Source organism: Oncorhynchus kisutch, linkage group LG23 (genome assembly GCF_002021735.2).
Source record: "Oncorhynchus kisutch isolate 150728-3 linkage group LG23, Okis_V2, whole genome shotgun sequence".
Taxonomy (NCBI): Eukaryota; Metazoa; Chordata; class Actinopteri; order Salmoniformes; family Salmonidae; genus Oncorhynchus; species Oncorhynchus kisutch.
Window position 1 is genome coordinate 13,467,373 of NC_034196.2, and position 26,584 is coordinate 13,493,956.

Sequence of the window (26,584 nt, forward strand, 5' to 3'; positions counted from 1 at the left end):
ATTCGTTAAATATAAATACCAAACTTGTTTTTGCGTGGATTCCGTGACGTGGTTAGCTTTTAACAGCTAGGACCGCTATTTCTTGTCCCAGAATTCTGCTTAGCAGACAGGTTGAAGCCTGCTTGACAGAGCCGCTAAGCTGCTTGCCACCAAGCTAACGAAGTTAGTCCCAGATGAGTTTTGCAATGGAGCCCTCTTTGTCTGGAGAAATAATTGTAGTGTTCCAGTGCTGTAGGAGCTGTGTCTACTACGCTTTGCTTCAGGACAAACCGGATCACTCAGAGTTCCAATGCGGCAATTGTTTGCTTGCCGGGGTTAATAGGCTTGAGGTGGCTTCCTTGATCACGCAGGTTGCCAGCCTACCTAAGAAACTGGTTAAAACGCAGAGTGGAATGTTTAACTACGCCAGTGGCTGGACGGTGTACGCGCTTGTTGGCTGCATCTCCACCTTGTCTTTTGTCATTATCCGACTGGCCTGTGTTGCCTGGAGCTCCCCCATCTGATAGCAGAGTCGAAGGGGCACAGCAAAAGGAGCAAGGCAATCAAAGATGGTCGCATGTCATGAGTCGTGGAAGGCAAAGACAGCGGCCTCCCGCAAAGCAGTCTACACTCCCAACGATAGGCCCGGAGTAGATACAAACAACGAATAGTTTTGGCGTCCTGGAGCCTGATCTTCCTGCACCTTATGCCTGCGGCCGCAGTGCCTACTCCTACGATTTCGAAGTTGACGTCGGCAACCTTCCGTCCCTGCTCTGGATCGAACGGGGATTCTCCATATGTCGGAGGCCTGTGCCGGGAGCAACGGGCTCAAGTTATCCTACCTCTCGCCCGCCCATAAAGTGTTCTCCGAGGCATGGGAGTGGGTGGGTGTCCTCGTCCTTCTCGCCAGCCGTGATTTTGTGCTGCTCCATGGTAAGAAATGTGAATGTTTTTGCACCAGGAACCATGTCCTATCCCAGAGCTTGAGTAAATTACATTACTTAACCGCTACCGAATGTACTACTTCAGGACATGGAAATCGATTATATCGTAGTTCATGAGCGTTTTAATAACATTATGAAGGGCAACTCTGAACTGTTGAAACTGGATTTTAAAGAGGTCATTGACTCTCTGCTAGACGCTAATTAAATAACCACCATATTTGGCTCTGTGCCCTCTGAATAGTGGCATTGAATGCTTTTGCAGGATTCTTTCTTTTCACTACTGGCTACGTGATTATTGCAGCTCAATTGGTGTAACATTTTGTTGACAATTTCAATAACTTTTTGGAAACAAAACACAGTTTATAAGGAGGATGTGATCCATCCAAATCATTTGGGTTCCTGGATCCTTTTACAACATTAAGGCTGCATTGAGACAATGACTTATCAATGACTCAAGCCCAGCTCAGCTAATCCCTACCATTGTGATGCTGAGTTGTCATAATTCTTCAGCAAATGTACATTATACCAGGGGAGTTGGTAGACACAATGTAAGTAACCTGATGTTCTGAAAGAACTGCAAAATCTGGATCCCTACAAATCAGCTGGGCTAGACAATCTGGACCCTCTCTTTCTAAAATTATCCTCCAAAATTGTTGCAACCCCTACTACTAGCCTATTCAACCTCTCTTTCGTATCGTCTGAAAGCTGCCGCGGTCATCCCCCTCTTCAAAGGGGGAGACTCTAGACCCAAACCTACATCCATCCTGCCCTGCCTTTCTAAAATCTTCGAAAGCCAAGTTAATAAACAGATCACCGACCATTTTGAATTCCACCGTACTTTCTCCACTATGCAATCTGGTTTCCGAGCTGGTCATGGGTGCACCTCAGCCACGCTCAAGGTCCTAAATGATATCATAACCCCCATCGATAAAAGACAGTACTGTGCAGCTGTCTTCATCAACCTGGCCAAGGCTTTCGACTCTGTCAATCACCGCGTTCTTATCGGCAGACTCAACAGCATTGGCTTCTCAAATGACTGCCTCGCCTGGTTCACCAACTACTTCCCAGATAGAGTTCAGTGTGTCAAATCGGAGGGTCTGTTGTCCGAACCTCTGGCAGTCTCTATGGGGGTGCCACAGGGTTAAATTCTTGGGACGACTCTTTTCTCTTTATATATCAATGATGTCGCTCTTGCTGCTGGTGATTCTCTGATCCACCTCTACGCAGACGACACCATTCTGTATACATCTGGCCCTTCTTTGAACACTGTGCTAACAAACCTCCAAACGAGCTTCAACGCCATACAACACTCCTTCCGTGGCCTCCAACTGCTTTTAAATGCTAGTAAAACTAAGTGCATGCTCTTCAACCGATTGCTGCCTGCACCCTCCCGCCCGACTAGCATCACTACTCTGGACGGTTCTGACCCAGAATATGTGGACAACACCTAGGTGTCTGGTTAGACTGTAAACTCTCCTTCCAGACCCACATTAAGCATCTCCAATACAAAATTACATCTAGTATCAGCATCCTATTTCGCAACAAAGCCTCCTTCACTCATGCTGCCAAACTTGCCCTCAAAAAACGGATTATCCTACCTTTCCTTGACTTTAGCTATGTCATTTACAAAATAGCCTCCAAAACTTTACTAAGCAAACTGGATGTAGTCTATCACAGTGCCGTCCGTTTTATCACTAAAGCCCCAAATAATACCCACCACTGTGACCTTTATGCTCTCGTTGGCTGGCCCTCGCTACATATCCGTTGCCAAACCCACTGGCTCCAGGTGATCTATAAGTCTTTGCTAGGTAAAGCCCCGCCTCAGCTCACTGGTCACCATAGCAACATCCACCCGTAGCACGCGCTCAAGCAAGTATATTTCACTGGTCATCCCCAAAGCCAACACTTCCTTTAGCCGCCTTTCCTTCCAGTTTTCTGCTGCTAATGGCATGAACGAATTGCAAAAATCTGCAAGAAGCTGGAGACTTATATCTCCTTCACTAACTTTAAGCGTCAGCTGTCTGAGCAGCTTACCCATCACTGTACCTGTACACAGCCAATCTGTAAATAGCACATCCGACTACCTCATCCCCATATTATTACTTACCCTCTTGCTCTTTTACACCCCAGTATCTTTACTTGCACATCATCATCCGCACATCTATCATTCCAGTATTAATGCTAAATTGTATTTATTTTTCTTCTCGCTTCTAGGGCCTATTTATGGCCTACCTCCTTACTCTTCTACATTTGCACACACTGTACATAGATTTTTCTATTTGTCTTTTCTTTTGTGTTATTGTTTATTGTTTGTGTTATTGTTATCCATTGTTTATGTGTAACTCTGTGTTGTTGTTTTTGTCGCACTTCTTTGCTTTATCTTGGCCAGGTCACAGTTGTAAATGAGAACTTGTTCTCAACTGGCCTACCTGGTTAAATAAAGGTGAAATAATTCATTCAAAAACAGCGTAATTTTGTCCATCTAGCTGTCCTGAATGCCTCTGCTGATCCTTCAGCTATTGTGTGCAGTAATCATGTGCATATGAACCAGATGTATACTGTTAGCACCGAGGTGGTGTTCCCTAGTAGGAAGTTCACTGTGTGCAGCTCACCATGCACACACATAAATAACATGAGCATATCTACTTCTGCTAAGCTTCACCGTAAAGCAATGAAAACAAGTTAGCATCCCAGAAGAAAAGTGCTCAAAATAGCCAACGTTAACATATTTTTCAACCTCTCCCTGTCTGGGTCTGTAATACCAACATGTTTTAAGCAGACCACCATAGTGCCTGTGCCCAAGAACACTAAGGTAACCTACCTAAATGACTACCCATAGCACTCACGTCTGAAGCCATGAAGGGCTTTGAAAGGCTGGTTATGGCTCACATCAACACCATTATCCCAGAAACCCTAGACCCACTCCAATTTGCATACTGCCTCAACAGATCCACAGATGATGCAATCTCTTTTGCACTCCACACTGCCCTTTCCCACCTGGACAAAAATAACACCTATGTGAGAATGTTATTCATTGACTACAGCTCATTGCCCTCAAAGCTCATCAATAAGCTAAGGAACCTGGGACTAAACAGGTCACTCTGCAACTGAATTGTGGACTTCCTGATGGGCCGTCCCCAGGTGGTAAGGGTAGGTAACAACACATTCGCCATGCTGATCCTCAACACGGGCCTGTCGGGTGCGTGCTCAGTCCCCTCCTGTACTCCCTGTTCACTCATGACTGCACGGCCAGGCACGACTCCAACACCATCATTAAGTTTGCCGATGACAAAGTGGTAAGCCTGATCAACAACGAGACAGCCTATGGGGAGGAGGTCAGAGACCTGGCCGTGTGGTGCCAGGACAACAACCTCTCCCTCAACGTGATCAAGACAAAGGAGATGATTGTGGACTACAGGAAAAAGAGGACCGAGCACACCCCCATTCTCATCGACGGGGCTGCAGTGGAACAGGTTGAGAGCTTCAAGTTCCTTGGTGTCCACATCATTAACCTGTTGAGTGTAGGGAGCAGTATTTTGATGTTTGGATGAAAAACGTGCCTAAATGAAACTGCCTATTTCTCAGGCCCAGACTCTAGAATATAAATGTCAGATTAGGATAGAAAACACTGAAGTTTCCAAAACTGTCAAAATATTGTCTGTGAGTATAACAGAACTGATATTGCAGGCGAAAACCTGAGGAAAACCCAACCCAGAAGTGCTGTTTTTCCTGAAAGCTCTCTGTTCCATTGCCTGCCTTCAATCCATTTAAAGGGATATCAACCAGATTCCTTTTCCTATGGCTTCCACATGTTGTGAACAGTCTTTAGACGACATAGTTTCAGGCTTTTATTTTGAAAAATGAGCGAGAAAGATCACATCGCGTCATTGGATGGCTGGGTGCCAGCAGCGTTTTTTTATGTGCTGCTGGCACAGCTTGGAGCAGACATTTTCTCTCTCCTATTGAAGAAGCTATCGTCCGGTTTAAATATGATCGATTAGGATTGATTATAAAAAACGTTTGACATGTTTCTACAAACTTTACAGATACTATTTGGAATTTTCGTCTGCCCGGTCGTGACCGCTCGAGCCTGGGAATTTCTGAACATAAAGCGCCAACCAAATGGAGGTATTTTGGATATATAAATAACCTTTATGGAACAAAAGGAACATTTATTGTGTAACTGGGAGTCTCGTGAGTGCAAACATCCGAAGATCATCAAAGGTTCATTTTATTGCTTTTCTGACTTTTGTGACCAATCTACTCGGCTGCTAGCTGTTTGTAATGTTTTGTCTGCTGAGAGAGATGTCCTTACATAAACGCTTGGTATGCTTTCGCCAAAAAGCTTTTTTGAAATCTGACATGCCAGCTGGATTAACAACAAGCTAAGCTGTGTTTTGCTATATTGCACTTGTGATTTCATGAAAATTTTATATTTTTTGTAATTTAAATTTGAATTTGGCGCTCTGCAATTCGGCGAATGTTGACTAAATGATCCCGTTAACTTCTTGATGCACCCATCCCGTTAACTAACTAACATGGTCCAAGCACACCAACACAGTCTTAAAGAGGGCACAACAAAACCTATTCTCCCTCGGGAGACTGAAAAGATTTGGCATGGGTCCTCAGATCCTCAAAAGGTTCTTCAGCTGCACCATCGAGAGCATCCTGGCTGGTTGCATCACTCCTTGGTACGGAGTGATGCAACTGCTCGGCCTCCGACCGCAAGGAACTACAAAAGGCCCAGTACATCACTGGGGCTAAGCTTCCTGCAATCCAGGACCTCTATACCAGGTGGTGTCAGAGGAAGGCCCTAAAAATTGTCAGACTCCAGCCACCCTAGTCATAGACTGTTCTCTCTGGTACCGCACAACAAGCTGTACCGGAGCGCCAAGTCTAGGTCCAAAAGGCTCCTTAACAGCTTCTATCCCCAAGCCATAAGACTCCTGAACACCTAATCAAATTGCTACCCAGACAATTTGCATTGCACCCCCCCACCCCTCTTTTACACCACTGCTACTCTATGTTGTTATCATCTATGCATAGTCACTTTAATTACTCTACCTACATGTACATATTACCTCAACTAACCGGTGCCCCTGCACATTGACTCTGTACCGGTACCCTCCCTGTATATAGTCTCGCTATTATTGTTTTACTGCTGCTCTTTAATTACTTGTTACTTTTATTTCTTATTCTTATCTATATTTAAAAAAAACTTCATTATTGTTTAGTGGCTCGTAAGTAAGCATTTCATTGTACGGTCTACACCTGTTGTATTCGGCGCATGTGACTAATTCGATTTTATTTTATATGTAGCTTAAGAAACAAGGTTCATGAAATCAATAGTTTGCTAGTAACAGATGACATTCATATTCTGACTATTTCTGAAATCAGTTAGATAATACCTTTGATACAATGGTAGCAATACAAGGTTAGAACATTTACAGAAATGCCAATGGTGGAGGTGTTGCTGTTTTATATTCAGAACCACATTCCTGTAACGCTTAGAGAGAATCTCATGTTAAATACTGTTCAAGTAATATGTCTATAGGTTAATCTGCCTCACCTAAAGCCCATTATTGTGGGAAGCTGCTATAGACCACCAAGTGCTAACAGTCAGAATCTGGATAACGTGTAAAATGCTTGATAATGTATGTGATATCAACAGCGGTATATTTTCTGGGTGATTTAAATATTGACTGGCTTTCATCAAGCTGCCCACTCAAGAAAAAGCTTCAAACTGTAACCAGTACCTGCAACCTGGTTCAGGTTACCAGTCAACCTACCAGGGTAGTTAAAAACAACCCAGGAATGAAATAATCAACATGTATGGATCACAGCTTTACTAACGCTGCAGAAATGAGCTTGAAAGCAGTATCCAGATCCATCGAATGTAGTGATCACAATATAGTTGCTATATCTATGAAAACGAAAATTTCAAAGGCTGGGCCTAATATAGTGTATAAGAGGTCATACAATACGTTTTTTAGTGATTCATATGTTGTTGATGTAAAGAATATTTGTTGGTCTGTGGTGTTTAATGAGGAGCAAACAAATGCTGCACTAAATCTCAGTGGAATGATGAGGAATTGAAAAAATGTATGGTTGAGGGATGAGGCCAAAGGAATGGCAAATAAGTCTGGCTGCACAACTGATTGGCAAACGTATTGAAAATTGAGGAATCATGTGACTAACTGAATAATAAAGAAGAAGAAACTACACTATGAAACAAAGGTAAATGACAAAGAATGATAGTAAAAGGTCTTGGAGCACCTTAAATTACATTTAGGGAAAAAAGGCAAACTCTGCTCCATCATTCATTGAATCAGATTGGTCATTAATCACAAAACCGACTGATATTGCCAACTACTAAAATGTTTTTTTTTCATTGGCAAGATTAGCAAACATAGGCATGACATGCCAGCAACAAAAGCTGACACTACACATCCAAGTATATCTGACCAAATTATGAAAGGTGAGAATTGTAATTTTGAATTCTGTAAAGTATGTGTGTGGAAGAGGTTAAAAAATGATTGTTGTATATCAACAATGACAAGCCACTGGGTCTGACAATTGGCTGGAATATTACTGAGGATAATAGCGGACAATATTGCCACTCCTATTTGCTATGTCTTCAATTTAAGCCTACTAGAAAGTGTGTGCCCCCAGGCCTGGAGGGAAGTAAAAGTCATTAATCTACCTAATAATAGTAAAGCACCCGTTACTGGCTCAAATAGCCAACCAATCAGCCTGTTGCCAACCCTTAGTAAACTTGTGGGAAAAAATTGTGTTCGACCAGATACAATGCTATTTTACAGTAAACAAATTGACTAGACTTCCAGCACGCTTATAGGGAAGGACGTTCAACAAGCACAGCACTTACACAGCCAGAAGAGGACTGGCCACCCCTCGTAGCCTGGTTCCTTTCTACGTTTCTTTCTAGGTTCTGGCCTTTCTAGGTAGTTTTTCCTAGGGGTTTTAGGCTGGGTTTCTGTACAGCACTTTGTGACATCAGCTGATGTAAGACAGGGCTTTATAAATACATTTGATTGATTGATTACACAAATGACTTATGATTGACTGAGAGAAATTGAGGATAAAAAAGATTGGGAGGGCTGTTTTGTTGAGACTTCAGTGCGGCTTTTGACATTATCGATCATATTCTTCTGCTGGGAAAACTTATGTGTTATGGCTTTACACCCACTGCTATATTGTGGATAGAGTTACTTGTCTAACATAATTCAGAGGGTGTCCTTTAATGGAAGCCTCTCCAACATAATCTATGTAGAATCAGGAATTCCCCAGGGCAGTTGTCTAGGCCCCTTACTTATTTCAATCTTTACTAATGAATTGCCACTTGTCTATGTATGCGGATGACTTATCACTATACAAGTCAGTGACTGAAATGACTGCAACACTTTACGAAGGGCTGCAGTTAGTTTCAGAGTAGATGGCAAGGAATATTTCTAAAACTGAAAGCATTGTATTTGGGACAAATCATTCACTAAACAATTAAATCATGTAGTAAATAATGTGGAAATTGAGCAAGTTTACTAAACTGCTTGGAGTAACTCTGGATGTTAATTGTCATGGTCAAAACATATTGATACAACAGTAGCTAAGATGGGGAGAAGTCTGTCCACAATAAAGCGCTGCTCTACCTTCTTAACAGCACTATCAACAAGGCAGTTCCTACAGGCCCTAGTTGTTGCAACTGGGCTGCTGTTCAGTTGTGTGGTCAGGTGCCACAAAAATGGACTTAGGAAAATTGCAATTGGCTCTGAACAGGGTAGCACAGCTGGCACTTGGATGTACACAGAGAGCTAACATTAATAATATGCATGTCAATCTTTCCTGGCTCAAAGTGGAGGAGAGATTGACTTCATCACTACATGTATTTATGAAAGGTATTGACATGTTGAATGCACCGAGTTGTCTGTCTGAACTACTGGCGCACAACTCGGACACCCATGCCTACCCCACAAGATATGCCACGAGGTCTCTTCACAGTCCCTAGTCCAGAACAGACTATGGAAGACCCACAGTACTACATAGAGCCATGATGACATGGAACTCTATTCCACATCAAGTAACTCATGCAAGCAGTAAAATTAGATTTAAAAACATAAAAATACACCTTATGGAACAGCGGGCACTGTGAAGAGACACAAACACATTCACACACACGATAACATACTCACTATACACACGTACACATGGATTTTGTATTGTAGATATGTGGTAGCGATGGAGTAGGTGCCTGAGTGCACACAGTGTGTTTGTGAAATCTGTCAATGTATTGTACTGTTTTTAAAATTTTATAACTGCGTAGCTGCTGCCTTGTCAGCAGATAATGGGGATCCATAATTAATAGAAATATAATTAGGCCCTTCCTCAGCCAGACCTTCTTGGTTTTCACAGATCTGATCAGGATAGGTTTAAGTAATATGAAATAAACTGATGGGAAGCTAGGGATTTGAATGGAACTGTGCAGGAATGTGACACCGTAAGGCACACTAGTGCTGAAAGTGCAGTAATTTCCATCACCGTCCAATTGAGAAGCAGACTGATGCTAATGGTGGTGCCGATGAGGGCTTTGCCCCCCTGCTTTTATTTAAAAAAATGCCATCCATATTCATGTGGAAATGGAGTCAGTGACAGGAGTGCATGTTGAATCAGAATACAGCTTTACAAAGGCTGAAAATAATCATGTCGCTTGTTTCATATTATCAGCCAGAGACGGACTTCAAGGAAAGAGGGTCAAGCCTGTAGGCCTATTTGTTTATCTCTTCTTTTCACACAAACTCCCAAGGGCTTCTTATGGTGATCAGATATTGTGTAAGATTGGTTTTGTGTGTATACGTTTGTTTGTACTGTATGACCTACATAGAGGAATTCCTAGACAGATTTCACTCTTCTTATTCGGATATTCTTTACAATAATATGATATGAGTAGTTATTGTAATAATATGGATGCTAGTCCTGCAGGCGTTGCGATTTATGTGGATACTTGGCTAAATGTGGATTTCTCGGAAATTATGGATAGATTGTAGGAAGAGTCAGCTTTGCAGGAAGTACCGTACTATTTTTGTTTCTGCTGGAAAAGAGGCATGAGTGTAACAACGGCGACAGTTTCATATGCTCCCCAGGGCTCGGCACGTTGTGCTCGCTCTATTTTTACACCTCGAGATAGAAATGTAGCTAAAGAAAGGAAAGGATCATCACTTTGACAAGTGTTGATCTGTGTGAAATTGTCTTTGGGAGATAAATATAGCTGTGTTTCTAAGAGTAGAGTGGGAATCAGATCATGCTGCTGTGTCTATGAGAGGGCAAGCTCTGCCTGGAGAAGTGAATGAATGGAAGAGCTTGGCCTTCAGAAGAGCCTCTGGTTTGCCAGTGTGTCTTACATTTGTGTCACTTAACTTAAAGGTCCTGAACAGTCATTTTGAAAGTACTTTTTCTCAAATGGCTAACTACTGGGAAGTTTTAAAATACTCTCTGAGTGGGTGGGGAGCTTATATTCAGGAGCGCACCTTGACTGACCAGTCATTGAAACGCTTATGTCAAAAGCAACTTGGATGCAGTGTCGCAGTAAAATCATCTCAAGCAAATTTGGTGATACACAAAGCAACTCAAACAACGTTGAAATTGCATCAGTTATATCACATTTTTCATACATCTCTAGGTTTGTATGTATCTTGTGATGCGGTTCACAGCAGCACTGACAGATGTGTTGACTTGACAGCTGTGCCCGATTTGTTCCATGCTGGCTGAAGACCTAATACCAGACACAGATGTAAGGGCAAACATATAAGTATCTTTGCCATAGATGAATAGGGTACACTTTTTAAAATTATATTTGCTGACACCCTACAGTCACATTTTTGGCACCAGAAGAGTAGCTATATAAACTACGCTCATCTGCCAACACTTCTTCTCCGATGTTTGTTACAAGACAGTACTTATTTATATTAGGTAAGAGAATATCATGCTGTATTAAAATGAGATTTAAGGGGATGTCACCTTGTCCCCTTTATAGTGAATCCAAGTGGTTGACATGGGGGAGGGGACCAGTAACTTTATGATCAAACTTTCAATAAATGTATAAGCAAGTCAGTTTTCATACTTGGGTCATCATACTTTGATCTGGTTCCTTAAAATATCATCCAATGTCTTGAAAAACATGATTTTTTACTGTTCATAACCTTTTAACGTTTGTCTTTTATCCATGTTGTTTTTAAGTTGGATTTATTATCTTTTTTTTCTTCTTCTTTTTTTTTTTTTTTACAATACTTGACAGTCACAGGAGATCTACTGTCTGGGTATTAACACAGTGAATGCATCACTAGACTCACAGTAAAGATAAGGTATCAACTCTTGTTAATCATAAAAAAATGGTAGTAGATTAAACATGGTAATGAAACCCCCATTGTCTTTTTTTTAAAAGCTTTTTGTTCTCTCAGACTGTGAAGGTTTCTCCAAACTCGTTTCAGGTTCATTCCAAGTTCCGCTACCCATTCTACCATGAGATGTGCTGGTATGTCCTGGAGAGGTACGTGCACTGCCTGACCAAGCGCTCCCATCTCACTCCGGAGTTCCGCAGAGAGCCTCTGCTAATCGGTGAGTGAGCCCAGCTAATGCCGCTATTTAACCAATACCCAGTGTGTCTATGAATACCGGTTCTATCCTGAGAATTCTTATGGGGAGCCTTGCCTTGCACTCTTGTTGTAATTACCACTCACAAGTGGGTAATGCTTTGGAAAGAGCCATTGATATAACTCATCTGTTTAATCAGTTAGTTTGCCTTCTCACATAAATGATAGCATGATGAAAGTGACTGAAATTATAATCTGACCGGAATGGTTACACATGGAGCACAGCAGTCTTCTCTCATCCTTGTCTTCCTCAGACTTGGAAACTAAGCTGAGCACAGAGAGCCCCTCCTCTGACTCCCGGAGTCAGGACATGGACGAGGAGGACTCCTGCGAGACGCAGCAGGGACGGGATGAACAGGGTGACAGGTCAGCATTTGATGATCCCTGCTCTCCTGATAACAGGAAGGGTAAATCCAGCGGCCTTCGACACCTCAAAGCTGCCTTGTCCAATGATTCTGAGGACAGCTGCATCCCCACCTCCACCCAGCCTCCAGAGTTCTCCAAAATCCCCTTTGGCTCGCCAGTCTCAGAGTCTCCGAGTAAATGGACTCATCTGACTGAGTTTGAACTGAAGGGCCTCAAGGCCCTTGTGGAGAAACTGGAAGCCCTCCCTGAAAATAAGAAGGGTGTTCCAGATGGCATCAAGGACCCCCAGGCCCTGCTGGAGGACATGAAGGTATGTGCCTCATCCAGCTTAGTTCTCGTGTATTTTTTTGTCTTGTGTATATATCTGGATGAACCATTACAAAACACAGGAACATACTTTACTCTTCTACCCGTTCCCCAGGTTGTCTTGAAGGAACATGAAGATGATGACCCCAAAATGGCTGCCACTGGAGTACCTGTGGTGTTCTGGCCCAAGAAGTCTGCCAAGGTGAGAATGCATGTATGTTTCCTTAGAATTGTTATTCATATTTCATCTGATATCCTGCCCATCCTCATTCTCTCTGTCTTGGACCAGTGAAGTAGTGAGCATGTCCTAGGGGAGAGTGGGGTAAGTTGAGCCACCATTGTTTATTGGAAACTATACAGAAAATTAACCATTTGACCAAATATTTAGGAAGAGGTCATCATTTCATGGAGTCTGTGAAGGAAGAAAATTCCTGGGGAAAAGTAGTAACAAGTTAGGTCCAAAAAATAGATTTTCACCAAGTCAAATTAATTTGTTAGAGGTTTCATGATGCTTCTAACTAAACCAAGGTAGATCATGTTTAATATTGTTCTATACATCAGTTGGGGTCTCTATAAGCGTCAACATGAGGTCCTAAACCTAGCATGAAAGTGCATCCTTTTTTTTGCCTCTGGTGTCGTTGAGCCAATGGCAAGTTGAGGAAATTTGAAGTGTTTTCTTCTCAGGTGTAATGCATTATCGCTGGGATATGAGGTAACAGCAAGGCCTTGCCTATGTTAAAGTACAAAGTGTTTGTTAGGTGTTAAGCGCTGTTAAAATATACTTACAATTATTAAAAGACAAGAAAGTGATTGTGATTGCATGGAATTGTGTTTGGGAAATAAAGATGGTTTTGAAAAGGTAGTGGAAATATTTAGTGACCGGTATTACATTTTTGGCCAATACCGATATCCGATATTTTCCTTGCCCCCCAAAAAACGAAACCGATATTTAAAATTTTAGAGGCCTTTTAAGCATTCTAGTAAAGTTAACACACACATTGACCGAGCGGTCTAAGGCACTGCAACTCAGTGCAAGAGGCTTCACTACAGACCCTGGTTCGAATCCAGGATGTATCACATCCGGCCCGTGATTGGTAGTCCCATAGGGCGGCGCACAATTAGCCAAGAGTCGCCCGAGTTTGGCCGGGTTAGGCCGTCATTGTAAATAAGAATTTGTTCTTAACCGACTTACCTAGTTAAATAAAGGTTACACACACACTAACTATATATAGCTAGGTGTCATCATCTAAAATAACCCTAATTTCTAAGACAGTTCTTATTTGATTAATAGTGATCGGACCCATCTATGTGAAGCTAACCAGAATAAGGATTTGCCACAATAGTGGTCTTTGCAGTTAGCCTTCAAAATAAATGTATGTCATTAACAGTGATGTAAATTAATACAAATAGTACAATGCCATACTTTTATTTTGAAGGCTAACCGCAAGGTCCACTATTGTGACAAATCCTTATTGTGGCTAGCTTCACATAGATGGGCCTGAACACCATTAATGTGAAGCTAGCCACAATAAGGATTTGCCACAATAGTGGACTTTGCGGTTAGCCTTTTAAAAAAAAGTCCGGTCGAGCCTCTCTAGCCAGATGACGCTATCTGGCTGCTTATAACGTTAGCTTTGGGCAACAGGGTTAAGTAGCAGGCTAGCTATTTATTTTCATGAACTGAAGTTCAATTTCAATAGGCAAACAAGTGGCAACCTAGCTAATACACTCACAAGGATTCCTAAATCATTGCTAAGAATAATGACAATTACTGCAGTTTCTACTGATCATTGTTTTCAGGCTGGTTGTATTGGTGCTAGCTTAGGTACAAAGCTAAAGCTAGCTACCCCAGAAGTTGCGGTTGAAAAATTATGCTTTATTCCCAACGCGGTATTGTAAACACATCATCCGTGGCCGGTGTTTGCTTGTTTGCAGACATTTTTGTACTGCTTTGGCAGTGCTACTGTATCTATTTTGACACGCATAGACCCAAATGGCATTCCATAGTATGTATGTATGTATGTATGTATGTATGTATGTCGTCAAGCTAATAGCAGTGTAGCTATCACTGTGCAACTCCGGTAGGGCAACATCTGAAAGATAGCACACTTTGTAGTGTGTACCGGTGCTCGACCAGTCGGCGAAAGCCAACATCACCCACGACAGAGAACGGTTGATTGTCAAGGGCAATGAATTCCATTATCTTGGCTTTAATCGATTTCGCCTTTTGAGTTGTCTCGCGGAAATTTTCTTAGTCTTTCAAATGCTCGACTTGACTGCTCGATTCACAATGCAGACATTGTGTGCTAGGTTAGGAATGCTGTGTTGCACGTGTAGCTCAAAATTTTACGTGCCGTCATTATGTCATGTACTTGCATAATATAGGTATGCAAGTCAGCTTTGACATCGGGACCGATTTTTGGCATTTTTAGCTAATATAGTCCGATTCTGATATGTTCACCGATATATCGTGCATCCCTAGTAATATTTCATTCAGTACAGAAATTTGAAAGTGGCAAATTACCCAGGGTAAGTTGTGCCAAGAGACCATTTTTTAGGACAAGCTATGTTTTCAAAACTAATGTTGACATGAATTCTGATTATTTCCAGGGATACACAACATCTGGAAACATATGCAGATATCTTTGTTAGAAAGAATATTTTCTATATTTAAACTATATTTATTTGGAGTGAGGCTGAATGTAAAAAATGGCTCAACTTACCCCTCTCCCCTATTTCTGGTGCTTGTGTGTCACTCTCTCACTTCATTGTCTCCTTCCCTGGAACAGAGGCTTTACTTATTTCCATAATTTTGACTTAGCGGGCTGCAGGGTTGCCTAACGAGGAACACAATGAGATTCTCTATTTGTTGCTCTTCATCTTCATGTCACAGCTGGGTCTCCTCATCAGTGTTTGTTGGATAATTAACACTGTTTTGAAGTGTTCTTGATTACCAAGCAAGAGCTTTGCGCTAAATGATAAATGGTTTCCTTTCAGTCAGTCACTCGGTATAACATACTATGGGGAGTCAACTATTTTTTATTTTTTTATTTTTAATATCACCTTTATTTAACTAGGCTAGTCAGTTAAGAACCAATTCTTATTTACAAACCCGGACGACGCTGGGCCAATTGTGCGCCGCCATATGGGACAATCACGGCCGGATGTGATACAGCATGGATTCGAACCAGGGACTGTAGTGACACCTCTTGAAAAGAGATGCAGTGCCTTCGATGTGGCGCAGCGGTCTATCAATCCTGCTCACCTGAAGCAAACTGAAATCACGCCCAATGGGCAAATAGATGGCGCAACCATTTCCTTAATTCTTCGCTCTTCAGGTCGCCTGAAGGAAGAACATGTCACGCAATTTGCGCATTTTCCAAGCATACGAAGGCTACGAGATTCGCTTCCGAATTAGGTGTCTGTTAGCGGGGAGAGAGTACTCGTCCCCCTAGATGTTGCAAGTTTTGGGCCTGGGGCCTTGGTATGGCTTTTGTGTTTGCTAAAAGCTAACTACTTTCTGCTCTGCTTGTGTAGCCAGTGCTTCCTTGCTTGAGTAAGATGGCCAGTGGTGAGAGGAAGTTCAAAAAGGCTAACTAGTTGGGTTTGAACCTCCGACCGTGCTATAGGGCATGTGGTTCCACAATGAAAAGGAAAGATACTCATCACTGAACAATGATGTGACTTCATTTAACTGAAGTTTTCTGACGGTTGCTTTTTTGCTTGTGTGCCATTATTGCTGGCTAGACTACCCTAGACTTTACTTAGATGGCAGACATGTTCTGATTAGTCTGTCAGTATTGGTTCAGGCTTGTGATTGCATTGCAGATGGAAACTTATAGCGCCCAGTTCAGATGGGTTTATGCAGATAGATCTTCACAGATATACTGTATGAAGAACCATCTGAAGCTCTGTTATATGTAACTAACTCATTTGACAATGTCAACATTGTAGTCCCAAGGTCACGATTTGTAGTTGAACAAGTCATTGCATGTGTAGATTTAATTATTATTATTTTTTTTTACTTGAATTGAAAAAACGTTACATGCTGTTAGGATGCATGACTTGGACTGTGTGTCCATAGTATGTTATACAGAGTCACCGACTGAAAGGTAACGTACAGTTGTGATTATAATTACTGTTCCCTGAAAGAGGGAACAAGGTATATAACATGTTTGGCCCCACGCCGTCAGGGGTTTTGGGCTCGCTGAAGAGCGGTACTGAATTGAGAAAATGGATGCAAGCCCCGGTATTATAGCCAGGAAGGCTGTGTGTGATTTCAGCTTGATTCAGGTGAATAGAATCGGTCGTTGACTCTTCATGGTATGTTGTACCTCGTTCCCTCCTTTAGGGAACATTAGTTATATTCATAACTGTACATTATGGATGACCTAGGCATACTGACCAGCTTGACAAAAAGTCTGATGTATCCTTTTGTAGCAGGTCCAAAAATGCAAAATTGTATCACAGCATCTGTGCCTTTTTGTAAAAAGAAATATATTCATGTAGTTCTGTCCTTGAGCTGTTCTGTATTATGTCATGTTTTATGTGAACCCCAGGAAGAGTAGCTGCTGTGTTTGCCACAGCTAATGGGGATCCTAATAAAATACCAAATAACACATTTCCACTGCTGTGTTAAGACATAATGGGGAAGGAATGCAGCAGAATAGAACATGGTCTGTGTGGAGCTCTTTGATCTTCTCTAACTTCCTGTGTTGCATGTTAAGTTCCAAGCTACTGGAAATATAGTAGATGCCATAGCAGAGCCATCAAATCCAGATCCACTGATACAGCGGGCAGGGAGGAAAGCAACAGACTAGATGAATCACTCACAGAGCAGTGTGATTGAGACTCAATAGCAGAGCTCTGCATTGTGCTAGAATTTTGAGAATAGAAATCTGTGGTCTACTTCTGCTCCTCACCGTCATTCCCTTTAAATACCAGCCGGTGATTCTGTGTGCACCTTTGGTGATTAAACCCCATCTGTCTCTCTATTGGCTGGACTGGTCTGGTCTGGTTTTCCTTCCCAGTGATCCTGCTCATGAATATCCCCCAATTGGTTTTGTGTTCTCTCTCCTGACTGGAAGAAGTGGGGCTCCCTTACACATATTCAAATACATTATCTGCATATGGTCTTCCAATTGGCTGCACTGTCTTCCTGTACTCCCTCCCAGACCTAGCTTTTCTCTACTCATGAGCTAGCCTGATCTGTGGTGCGGTGCTGTGTGCCTTGCCTTTGCTGGTGATTGTGGAGCAGGAGGGAGGGCCGTGGGGTAGACAGCAGTAGGAGGAGGAGGCTTTAGGCTGGGGCTGCCTTCAGCCATGTCAGTTTGCTGTGAGCTGGTCGGGGTATGAAAACCGGCCATGGCCATGTCGCTGAGCGCTGACGATGAGGATTACGACTCAGAGGCTGAGCAGGTTGGTTAGCGCACTGAACCCAAACCCTCGGGACAAAGAAAAGGAGAGGAATGTGTATGTGTGTGAGGCACGGTGAATTGAGCTGAGCATTGGTAGATGTTGTGTGGAACTGGAGCCACCTAAAGAGATGCCGTTTCTCCTTTCTCTTGTTTCTTTTCTCCCCTGTACTTTTCATTGACAGGTTGTGTGCGTGTGTGTGTACCTGGTAAGTGCAGGAAGAAGGCACTGAGTGTTCAGACAGCAGTGTTAGTCCTCAGGGCAGCTACTGGTTGTTCCAGAACAGGGAAGAATAAATCAGATGCATTTTAATAGATTTACTGTGCCTGCGATTGTGTATGGTAATGAGAGAAAATGAAGTTCATGTGTATCGTATGAATTGGGTTTGGCACAGCCTGCAAATTGTGCATGTAAACAGTGAGGGAGATATTGTGTTTGTGTATAGGCTCTTCAGCCACACAGTCATATCCCTGACTGCATTCCACACCCCCCTCCAATTATACACAGGCTGGGTTGTGATATCATTGGATACAGTTGAATTCTTTTCCATCCTTCCACAGATGAGATGGCGGAAGACCCCCCCCCCCGTTATTGCTGTAGATATTTACACAACCAGTTTGTATGGTGTTCCTGTGCAAGTTTGCAGATGTTCAATGTCAGATGAAAACATATCACCATTTCAAGGGTCTGGTTGCAGATGTTTTTACAGTGCTATGAGATATGGATAGATTGATCTGAGATAAATTACAAGAAGTTGTTCAGTCAGTCACTTGTGAATTCCTTGTCCTTTTTGAGTTTTTGTTGTATCAAGAGCAAGTTTCATAGGCTTGTAAATCCAGAAGATTACAATAGAAAGTGTCAGTGCAGTCAATGTTTGGACAGCAGTTGGCAACAAGCCTTTTTGATCCCTGTTAACATGAATATTCATGAAGTAGCCTAAAATAAATATGGTGACGTGATAACGATTCATCTTTTTCTGACCGTACCCCTGGGCGATCACAGTGCCTCAGGTTCTGAGAGCTCTGCATCTATTATTCCTCGCTCGCTTTTTTTCCTCTTGAGGTTTTCCAGCAGTATTTTATCTAAGATCCAGACGTCTGTTTGTACTGTATGACTGGGAATGCGTGGGTATGGCCAATGCAGATTGAGTAGGTCCTCCTGTGCTTAGCTGTAGTGCAGTAGATTATTATGCTGTGGCATCTGCTTCTACTCCTCTGCTGAACCTCAGCTTTGCTGAGCTAAGGAATAAGCCTGCTTAGTAACGCTCATCTTCATACCTTACATAATATGCGTCTGTGGTCTGGGAATGCATTACATAGTTTACAGATAACAAACCTGTTGTCAAACTACTAGGCATTAAAGGCTTTGTTGCTGATGAGATGGAGAGGCTACACTTCTGATGTCATTGCATGTCCTTGCAAGGAGATGGCATGCTCCCTATACAATCTCCATTGGAATATGATGAGGAACATCTGTCACTGAAAGTGATCCTAGCTTCCTGTGACCGTGATTATGGTAACTGAGACTCTCTTCCTTTATGTCGAGGGAGATTTAACCCCTTATGTCACTGCTCTACAGGAATTTCATTGAGGGGTGTTGCATCCAGACATGGTGGGAGACCAAGGTGATTATGGAGACAATGTGGAGGGCTGTCTGGAAAATCTTTTCTCATGAGAGGTCTGTGGTCCTTTGGCCTCCTGGCCCGAGGTATGATCTGACAGCGATAGAGCTACTCTTTTAAGGCAGGTTAACTTCAAGATCACTAAATGATGTCAGGTAATTGGTTACATAAGGGAATCTGATGGATGATACATCAGTGTCTTGTTGCTTGTGACGTACACTACATGACCAAAAGTATGTGAACACCTGCTCGTCGAACATCTCATTCCAAAATCTTGAGCATTAATAGGGAGTTGGTCCCACCGTTTGCAGCTATAGCAGACTCCACTCTTTTGAGCTCTATACTAGATGTTTGAACATTTATGCGGGGACTTGCTTCCATTCAGCCATGAGCGTTAGTGAGGTCGGGCACTGATGTTGGGCGATTAAACCCGGCTTACAGTCTGCGTTCCAATTCATCCCAAAGGTGTTCGATGGGGTTGAGTTCAGGGCTCTGTGCAGGCCAGTTAAGTTCTTCCACACCGATCTCAACCTCGCTTTGTGGCCACAAAGTTGGAAGCATGGAATCATCTAAAATGTCATTGTATGCTGTAGAGTTAAGATTTCCCTTCACTGAAACTAAGGGGCCTAGCCCGAACCGTGAAAAACAGCCCCAGACCATTATTCCTCCTCCACCAAACTTTACAGTCGGAACTGTACATTGGGGCAGGTAGTGTTCTCCTGGCATCGGCCAAACCCAAATGGTGAATCGTGATTCATCACTGCAGAGAAAGTGTTTTTCCACTGCTCCAGACTCCAATGGCGACGAGCTTTACACCACACCACTCCGACGCTTGGCATGGCACCTTGTGATCTTAGGCTTGTGTGCGACTGCTGGGCCATGGAAACGCATTTCATGAAGCTCCCCTACGAACAGTTCTTGTGCTGATGTTGCTTCCAGAGGCAAGTTTTGCAACCGAGGACAGACAATGTTTACGTGCTTCAGCACTCAACAGTCCTGTTCTGTGAGCTTGTGTGGCCTACCACTTAGCGGCTGAGATGTTGTTTATCCTAGACATTTCCACCTCACAATAACAGTACTTACAGTTGACCGGGACAGCTATAGCAGGGCTGACAAACTGACTTGTTGGAAAGCTGGCACCGTCATACGATGCCATGTTGAAAGTCACTGAGCTCTTCAGTCCAATTCTACTGCCAATGTTTGTCTATAGAGATTGCATGTCAGCGTGCTTGATTTTTGTAGATCTGTCAGCAATGGGTGTGGCTGAAATTGGGGTGTCCACATACTTTTGTGTATATACGGTGTTTGCCAAGGAGGTGACCGGTGACACAGGACAGGTCATGGAGCACTGTACATGTCCATGCTTTGTTTAGTTTTAGCAGTTCCTTGGATCAGTCAGACCCCCAGTCTATAGTACTAACAGAGTCCCTCGGATTCCACCACTGATTTAGATTTCCCCCAATATCCAAAATAATCCTCTCTGGCTGTTTCCTGGATCTCTGATCACCCCAGCCTGGACACTCTGCTTAGTGTCCACTTGTTTGAGGATAAGTCTAGAACAAGGCAAGGATCTATTCTCGGACCCTGCTGTTCATTTGTGTTTTCTCTGCGGTAGCTGGGCTTGTTACTGAACCTGATTTCTTTGTGTATGACAGTAAAACATTCTTCTGATGACTATAACATTTGTTGGCACCTTCAATTCTTGCACATTTTCTCGTAAAAAGTATATTTCAACACTGTTTGCTCAGGTAAATTTGTTGAACTGCTAAACTTGGACCCAATCAGAACTCCTGTACACACCCCTCATGATGAAGGCAGCCAATGGCCTGCTTCTATGTAGGATGTAAACATGCTCACGTGAAAACTGTGATAAAGAGGATCATCTAGCTAGCCCCCAAAGACTGAAATAAGATGCATATCTGTTTTTGATTTTTGACCTGAATTCATGTTTCACTTTTTCAGCATCTCCTTTCAGGAAAGCAAACTTCCTTTCATTGAGGCACATGTCCAAGTCATTAGACACCCAGGGCTTGTAGTTGGGAAATACTCATAACCGTTTTTGTGTTAATGACAGTATACTCACAGAACTGGATGTATGATGTGATGCTGTCTGTCGACTCATGGGGATCCCTGCACGAATCAAAGAACACCTCCCAGTCTGGGACATCAAAGCTCCTCCCTGCCCCCTTCTGTCTTTACCTGAATGGATTTCTCCACAGGTTTTTCGTGTTTCACCTACTGCCTATATCTCTGATGTGCTGCACACTGCCTTCTATGTGTCACCTCCATTGCCATAACAATGTAGTTGAGCGATGAAACCGGTGACGTACTGTTGCAGACTGGGGAGGTGTGCGGAGAGGGAGAGCGAATTTAAAATCCTCAAGCACAGTCAGGTCAGCCGATGGTGAAAGAGCTGCATTGAAACAGTCCTGGCAACAGCTTGCTTATTGTTAAGTCCAGGCACATAGACCAGAGTAATGGTAACCTGTCCAAAGTCGCGGGGTAGTTAGAATGGCCTGAATGATACAACGAGAATCTTAGTCTCTGGTGAACAATTGTTCAATGACATTACACTGCCTGGACAAGCATTTCGCTACACTCGCATTAACATCTGCTAACCATGTGTATGTGCCCAATAAAATGTGGTTTGTATTATCTACAACGATGCATAGCCCCCCCGGGCTATTGATTTATGTGTTGTTTTGTCTCAATCTGTTCTAATAACATTGTATCCCATCTATGTTCACATCAATATTGTCCTGCGTGAGCCACGTTTCTATAAAGCAGATTTTTAGATATCTTCTCCTAAAGGATTTAACTGCTAACTCATCCAGGTTATGATGTAGTGACTGCACGTTTGACAGGGTGATCACCGGGGAGCGGGTGATGGCTTCCCTACCTCCGTAGTCTGTTGCTAATACCACCTCCTGAGCCTCGCTGCTGCTGCTTTTTCTTCTTTACGTTTTGACAAGGCCAGGCTGCTTTTGAGCTTTATCTCGGAAAGGGAGCAGGAACTCACAGGAATAGATGATGATGGTTGATTTATTGATTTACTCACTGACTATAGTGGTTGCTCCACTAAATATTTAGCGATTATGCTGCGGGACTTAGAGGTAATTTGTGGTTTAGTACGGTACCCTGCGTCACCAATTCATTGCTCCAGACCACCACAAGGGGGAGTTAGAGCACTGGTTATGCTTTTGGGTCCTACTGTGTCTCTAACTGATAATGAATGGGCGACCATAAACCTACATAGAAACTGCTAATTGTGCACGACTTCAGTATTACTTACTGAAACTGTTGTTACACTGAGGTTTTTATTATTTTATTTTGTTAGGATTATTTTGCTCTTACTGTAGTACTGTAGCCCACTCCCGACCGGTCACATTGTACAGTGCCTGAGTGGCGCAATTGTTACCAATGCTGGTTCAATACCCGTGCCGGCCTTGACTGGGAGACCCATGAGATGACTGTAGGTTTTTAGTTTTCTCTCCCTCTAAAAACAGAAATAAATAATTCTGAATAACAAACTGGCTTTATTTACAAATTAGTAAGAATGTCTCACCCCATGGCCTTTTTCTCACTCATTTTACGTTATTTGAAAACAAAATCATCTCCAAAATATTGTTATTTTTTAAACAAAGCGATTATTATTCATTTAGAATTACATAAAAGCCCCATGGATATTCTCACAGGTACATTATTAACCCTGTTATTAGCAGGACAATATATCATGGCTCCTGAGTGGCACACAATGGTTTTGCCTTGCAGTTCTCCAGCTGTATCCACTGAAAGCGCGCAAGGTTCAAGGCACAAGGGCAGGGGGCACGGGATGGGCCACAGAGTCGCGAACAGAAGACAGACTAGCCCATGGGGAATGAAGGGGGAGGGAGGGTGGACCCCCACCACACTGGGTAGCACAGAGCAACACTTTAAGGGGCATTGCACTAATAATGGCACTGACTAGGGAAACATTTCCGCTGTGCTTAGTGCCAGTCTGCACATTCAAACTAAAACAATGTAACTAATAATGGCATCTTTATGCTTTCGCTAATCAAATTTATGAAAAAAAATACTCTTTCAAAATGCCAATGTTTATTTGGTTATGGATCCATAACGAATTACTATGGGAATAAATATCACTGAAATATCCTCCAATCCTCTATATGTAATTATTGGCGGAGAGTCTTTCATATTTTTCGATACACTGTAGCCCTACTGTAGTTGTAGCTCCTATTTAAAGAGCATAAAGTTCGAAGCAATAGGATTTGAAGCAATAGCCTACAACTATTTTAGCACCATTTAGCGCTGCTCTGAGACAAGCATGGGGACTGGTCTTGATAAATCAAAGAGATTTTTATTTTCACTGAATCTCCTTTTGAGTATTGGTTAGATTACAATTAGGGTGTATAAATGTTATGCTCTTAGAATAATCTTTATTTAACTAGGCAAGTCAGTTAAGAACAAATTCTTATTTACAAGGACAGCCTACTCCTTCCTCCCGGTCGGGGAATTGAACCACGGTCTCCTGCGCGCCCGCACGACACTGGGATTCTTTAGCTAAATAGCCCAGTACTGTAGCCTACTCCCGACCGTCACGTTGTACAGCGCCATATTTTCCATTCCATATTTTCCTTCCATCTAAAAAACTAGAGCTTTTTTGGGGGGGGGGACACCATAATATTAATCTAATTAATTAAGCAACATTTCTTAACTTCTTGCGACTCCAAACCCGTATCCGGGAGCGTAATCATAGCCTCAAGCTCATTACCATAACGCAACGTTTCCTATTCATGAAAATCACCAAATGAAATGAAATAAATATATTGAAACACAAGCTTAGCCTTTTGTTAACAACACTGTCATCTCAGATTTTCAAAATATGCTTTAACCAAAGCTACACAAGCATTTGTGTAAGAGTATTGATAGCCTAGCATAGCATTAAGCCTAGCATTCAGCAGGCAACATTTTCACAAAAACAAGAAAAGCATTCAAATAAAATCCTTTACCTTTGAAGAACTTCGGATGTTTTCAATGACGAGACTCTCAGTTAGATAGCAAATGTTCATTTTTTCCAAAAATATTATTTGTGTAAGAGAAATAGCTCCGTTTTGTTCATCACGTTTGGCTAAGAAAAAAAAACGAAAATGCAGTGAACACAACGCCAAATGTTTTTCCAAATTAGCTCCATAATATCGACAGAAACATGGCAAAAGTTGTTTAGAATCAATCCTCAAGGTGTTTTTCACAATTCTATTCGATGAAAAATCATTCCTGGCAGTCGGTTTCTCATCAAAGGCAAACGGAAAAATACTGCAGCTGGAGATTACACAATAATTGCGATGGAGGACACCAAACGACCACCTGGTAGATGTAGTCTCTTATGGTCAATCTTCCAATGATATGCCTACAAATACGTCACAATGCTGCAGACACTTTGGGGAAAACGTGGAAAACGTAAGCTGACTCCTAGCTCCTCCACAGCCATATAAGGAGTCATTGCCATGAGGCGGTTTAAAAAAATGCGGCACTTCCTGATTGTATTTTTATCTGGGTTTTTTCTGTAACATCAGTTCTGTGGCACTCACAGACAATATCTTTGCAGTTTTGGAAACGTCAGAGTGTTTTCTTTCCAAAGCTGTCAATTATATGCATAGTTGAGCATCTTTTCGTGACAAAATATCTTGTTTAAAACGGGAACGTTTTTCATCCAAAAATTAAAATAGCGCCCCCTAGTTATAAAAGGTTAAAATCAGTCCCATATACTATATTCTTACAAAAAAAGGTTTTAAATTCTCTAGTACAGCCACTATTGAAGGCCATCAAATGCTTCTCAAAGATGCCCTCTTGTGGTGAAACTAGCATTAATGGTACCAGTGGTTGGCACTTAAATAATGTGCCATAGAATTCTGCGGCACCATGCAAGCTGTGCCGCAGTACGCTGCAACTTTTAAAGGATGAACCACTGTACATACAACCTCCGGTAGTGATTGTAAAGTTTTTTGCATATCACAGCAATTGAGATTAAGAGGGTCACACATGCCACGTACAATCCACTTTCAAACTTGCGATGCACTTGGACTTAGACAAAACAAAATTCAGCGATATCACTATGAACAAACCAACAATTGACGCAGGTGAGCTCAGGGTCTGGCAGCAGTGCATATGCTACACGTATAGCGTACCTTGCCATACAATCTTCTCTAAAAAACAGCAGGGAGAAATGTTTACACTGTGCTCTGCAATAAGATGATCAGTGTTTGATTTCTAATCCAGTTGAGTTATCAAATGTCAGCAGCTGCCTAATTCCGTTGTGGGCATGCAGCATGTTTGATGCATTGGAATATAGACTATGCTATGGAGAATGATAGTCTCCAGGATTATAGAAAAGGCAGTTGTGAAATTGAGTTTCAAATACTTAAATGTCGACAGTGCCAAATTCTTGCCACTTATTATTTTACCAACTATTACTGAGTATGAGGCATGTTTTCCATAATGTACGTTTCATGCGTATACATTTGTCACTATATATCGTGTATATCGTGCCCCTCCCCTTCTCACAAATCAGGTTTTTACAATGGTCGTAAATACCTGGTAGAAACTGCCATGTAGTATTGAGGGAGAGAGTCTATGGAGAACAAAGAGCTTCTATTTAGAAACTCCTAATCCCCAAAATAGGAGAATTAAACAATATTTATATTTTTGAGAATGTGGGAATGGTCCGTAGACAGTTAAGGGACAGTCATGTCGAGTGTGTTTCATTTGGTGATCTCATGAAGGACAGGAAACACACAACTATTTCTCTTAATGTGTACATATTCCAGCTGCTAGGTTTACATCTGAAGGTTGTATAAGATGAATAAGTATAAGAATACTTTTGGAAAGATAACAATGTGATTTATTCTTCTAAATAAGAATTAGTTGTTTTATGGTAACTTATGCACAGTCAGTAGCCACGCCCAGGTGGGCACAAATATGACAAGATGGCCCTTTTCTACCCAAGTGTAAAAGCCCCCGTGACGCAATTCACACCAGACCACCAAACCACAGTGTAAGCTAAGGTTGCAAATGGTTGAATTTCCAAGACTAGAAAACATGCAGCTGACGCAACATGTGAAATGGTTAAGAACTACAACTCTATAGGCCCTGGAGGCCATACAGCGTATAGCGTTGGCTACACGGCTGGAAATGGTTCAACTCTGAGACTATCGATCACTACAGAATAAGAGCAAATCCTAGGTGTAGAATTACTAGTCTGCAGCTGGAAATTAAGTCTAGTACAAGAATATTGACAA

The 26,584-nt window shown here is 42.3% G+C and overlaps 1 protein-coding gene across 8 annotated transcripts in view; it reads left to right on the top strand.

Annotated features, from left to right (window-relative positions):
• Positions 1-26,584, top strand: part of kdm2bb (lysine (K)-specific demethylase 2Bb) — a 55,477-nt gene that overhangs the window by 11,709 nt on the left and 17,184 nt on the right. For 4 of the 8 annotated variants that reach the window (XM_031802849.1, XM_031802844.1, XM_031802845.1 and 1 more), the window contains exons 10-12: positions 11,420-11,546; positions 11,836-12,257; positions 12,369-12,467. In XM_031802849.1, the coding sequence (XP_031658709.1) occupies positions 11,420-11,546; positions 11,836-12,257; positions 12,369-12,467 (648 nt within the window). The remainder of the gene's footprint in view (positions 1-11,419; positions 11,547-11,835; positions 12,258-12,368; positions 12,468-26,584) is intronic. The other 4 variants (XM_020457923.2, XM_031802847.1, XM_020457924.2 and 1 more) reach the window with 1 other exon arrangement.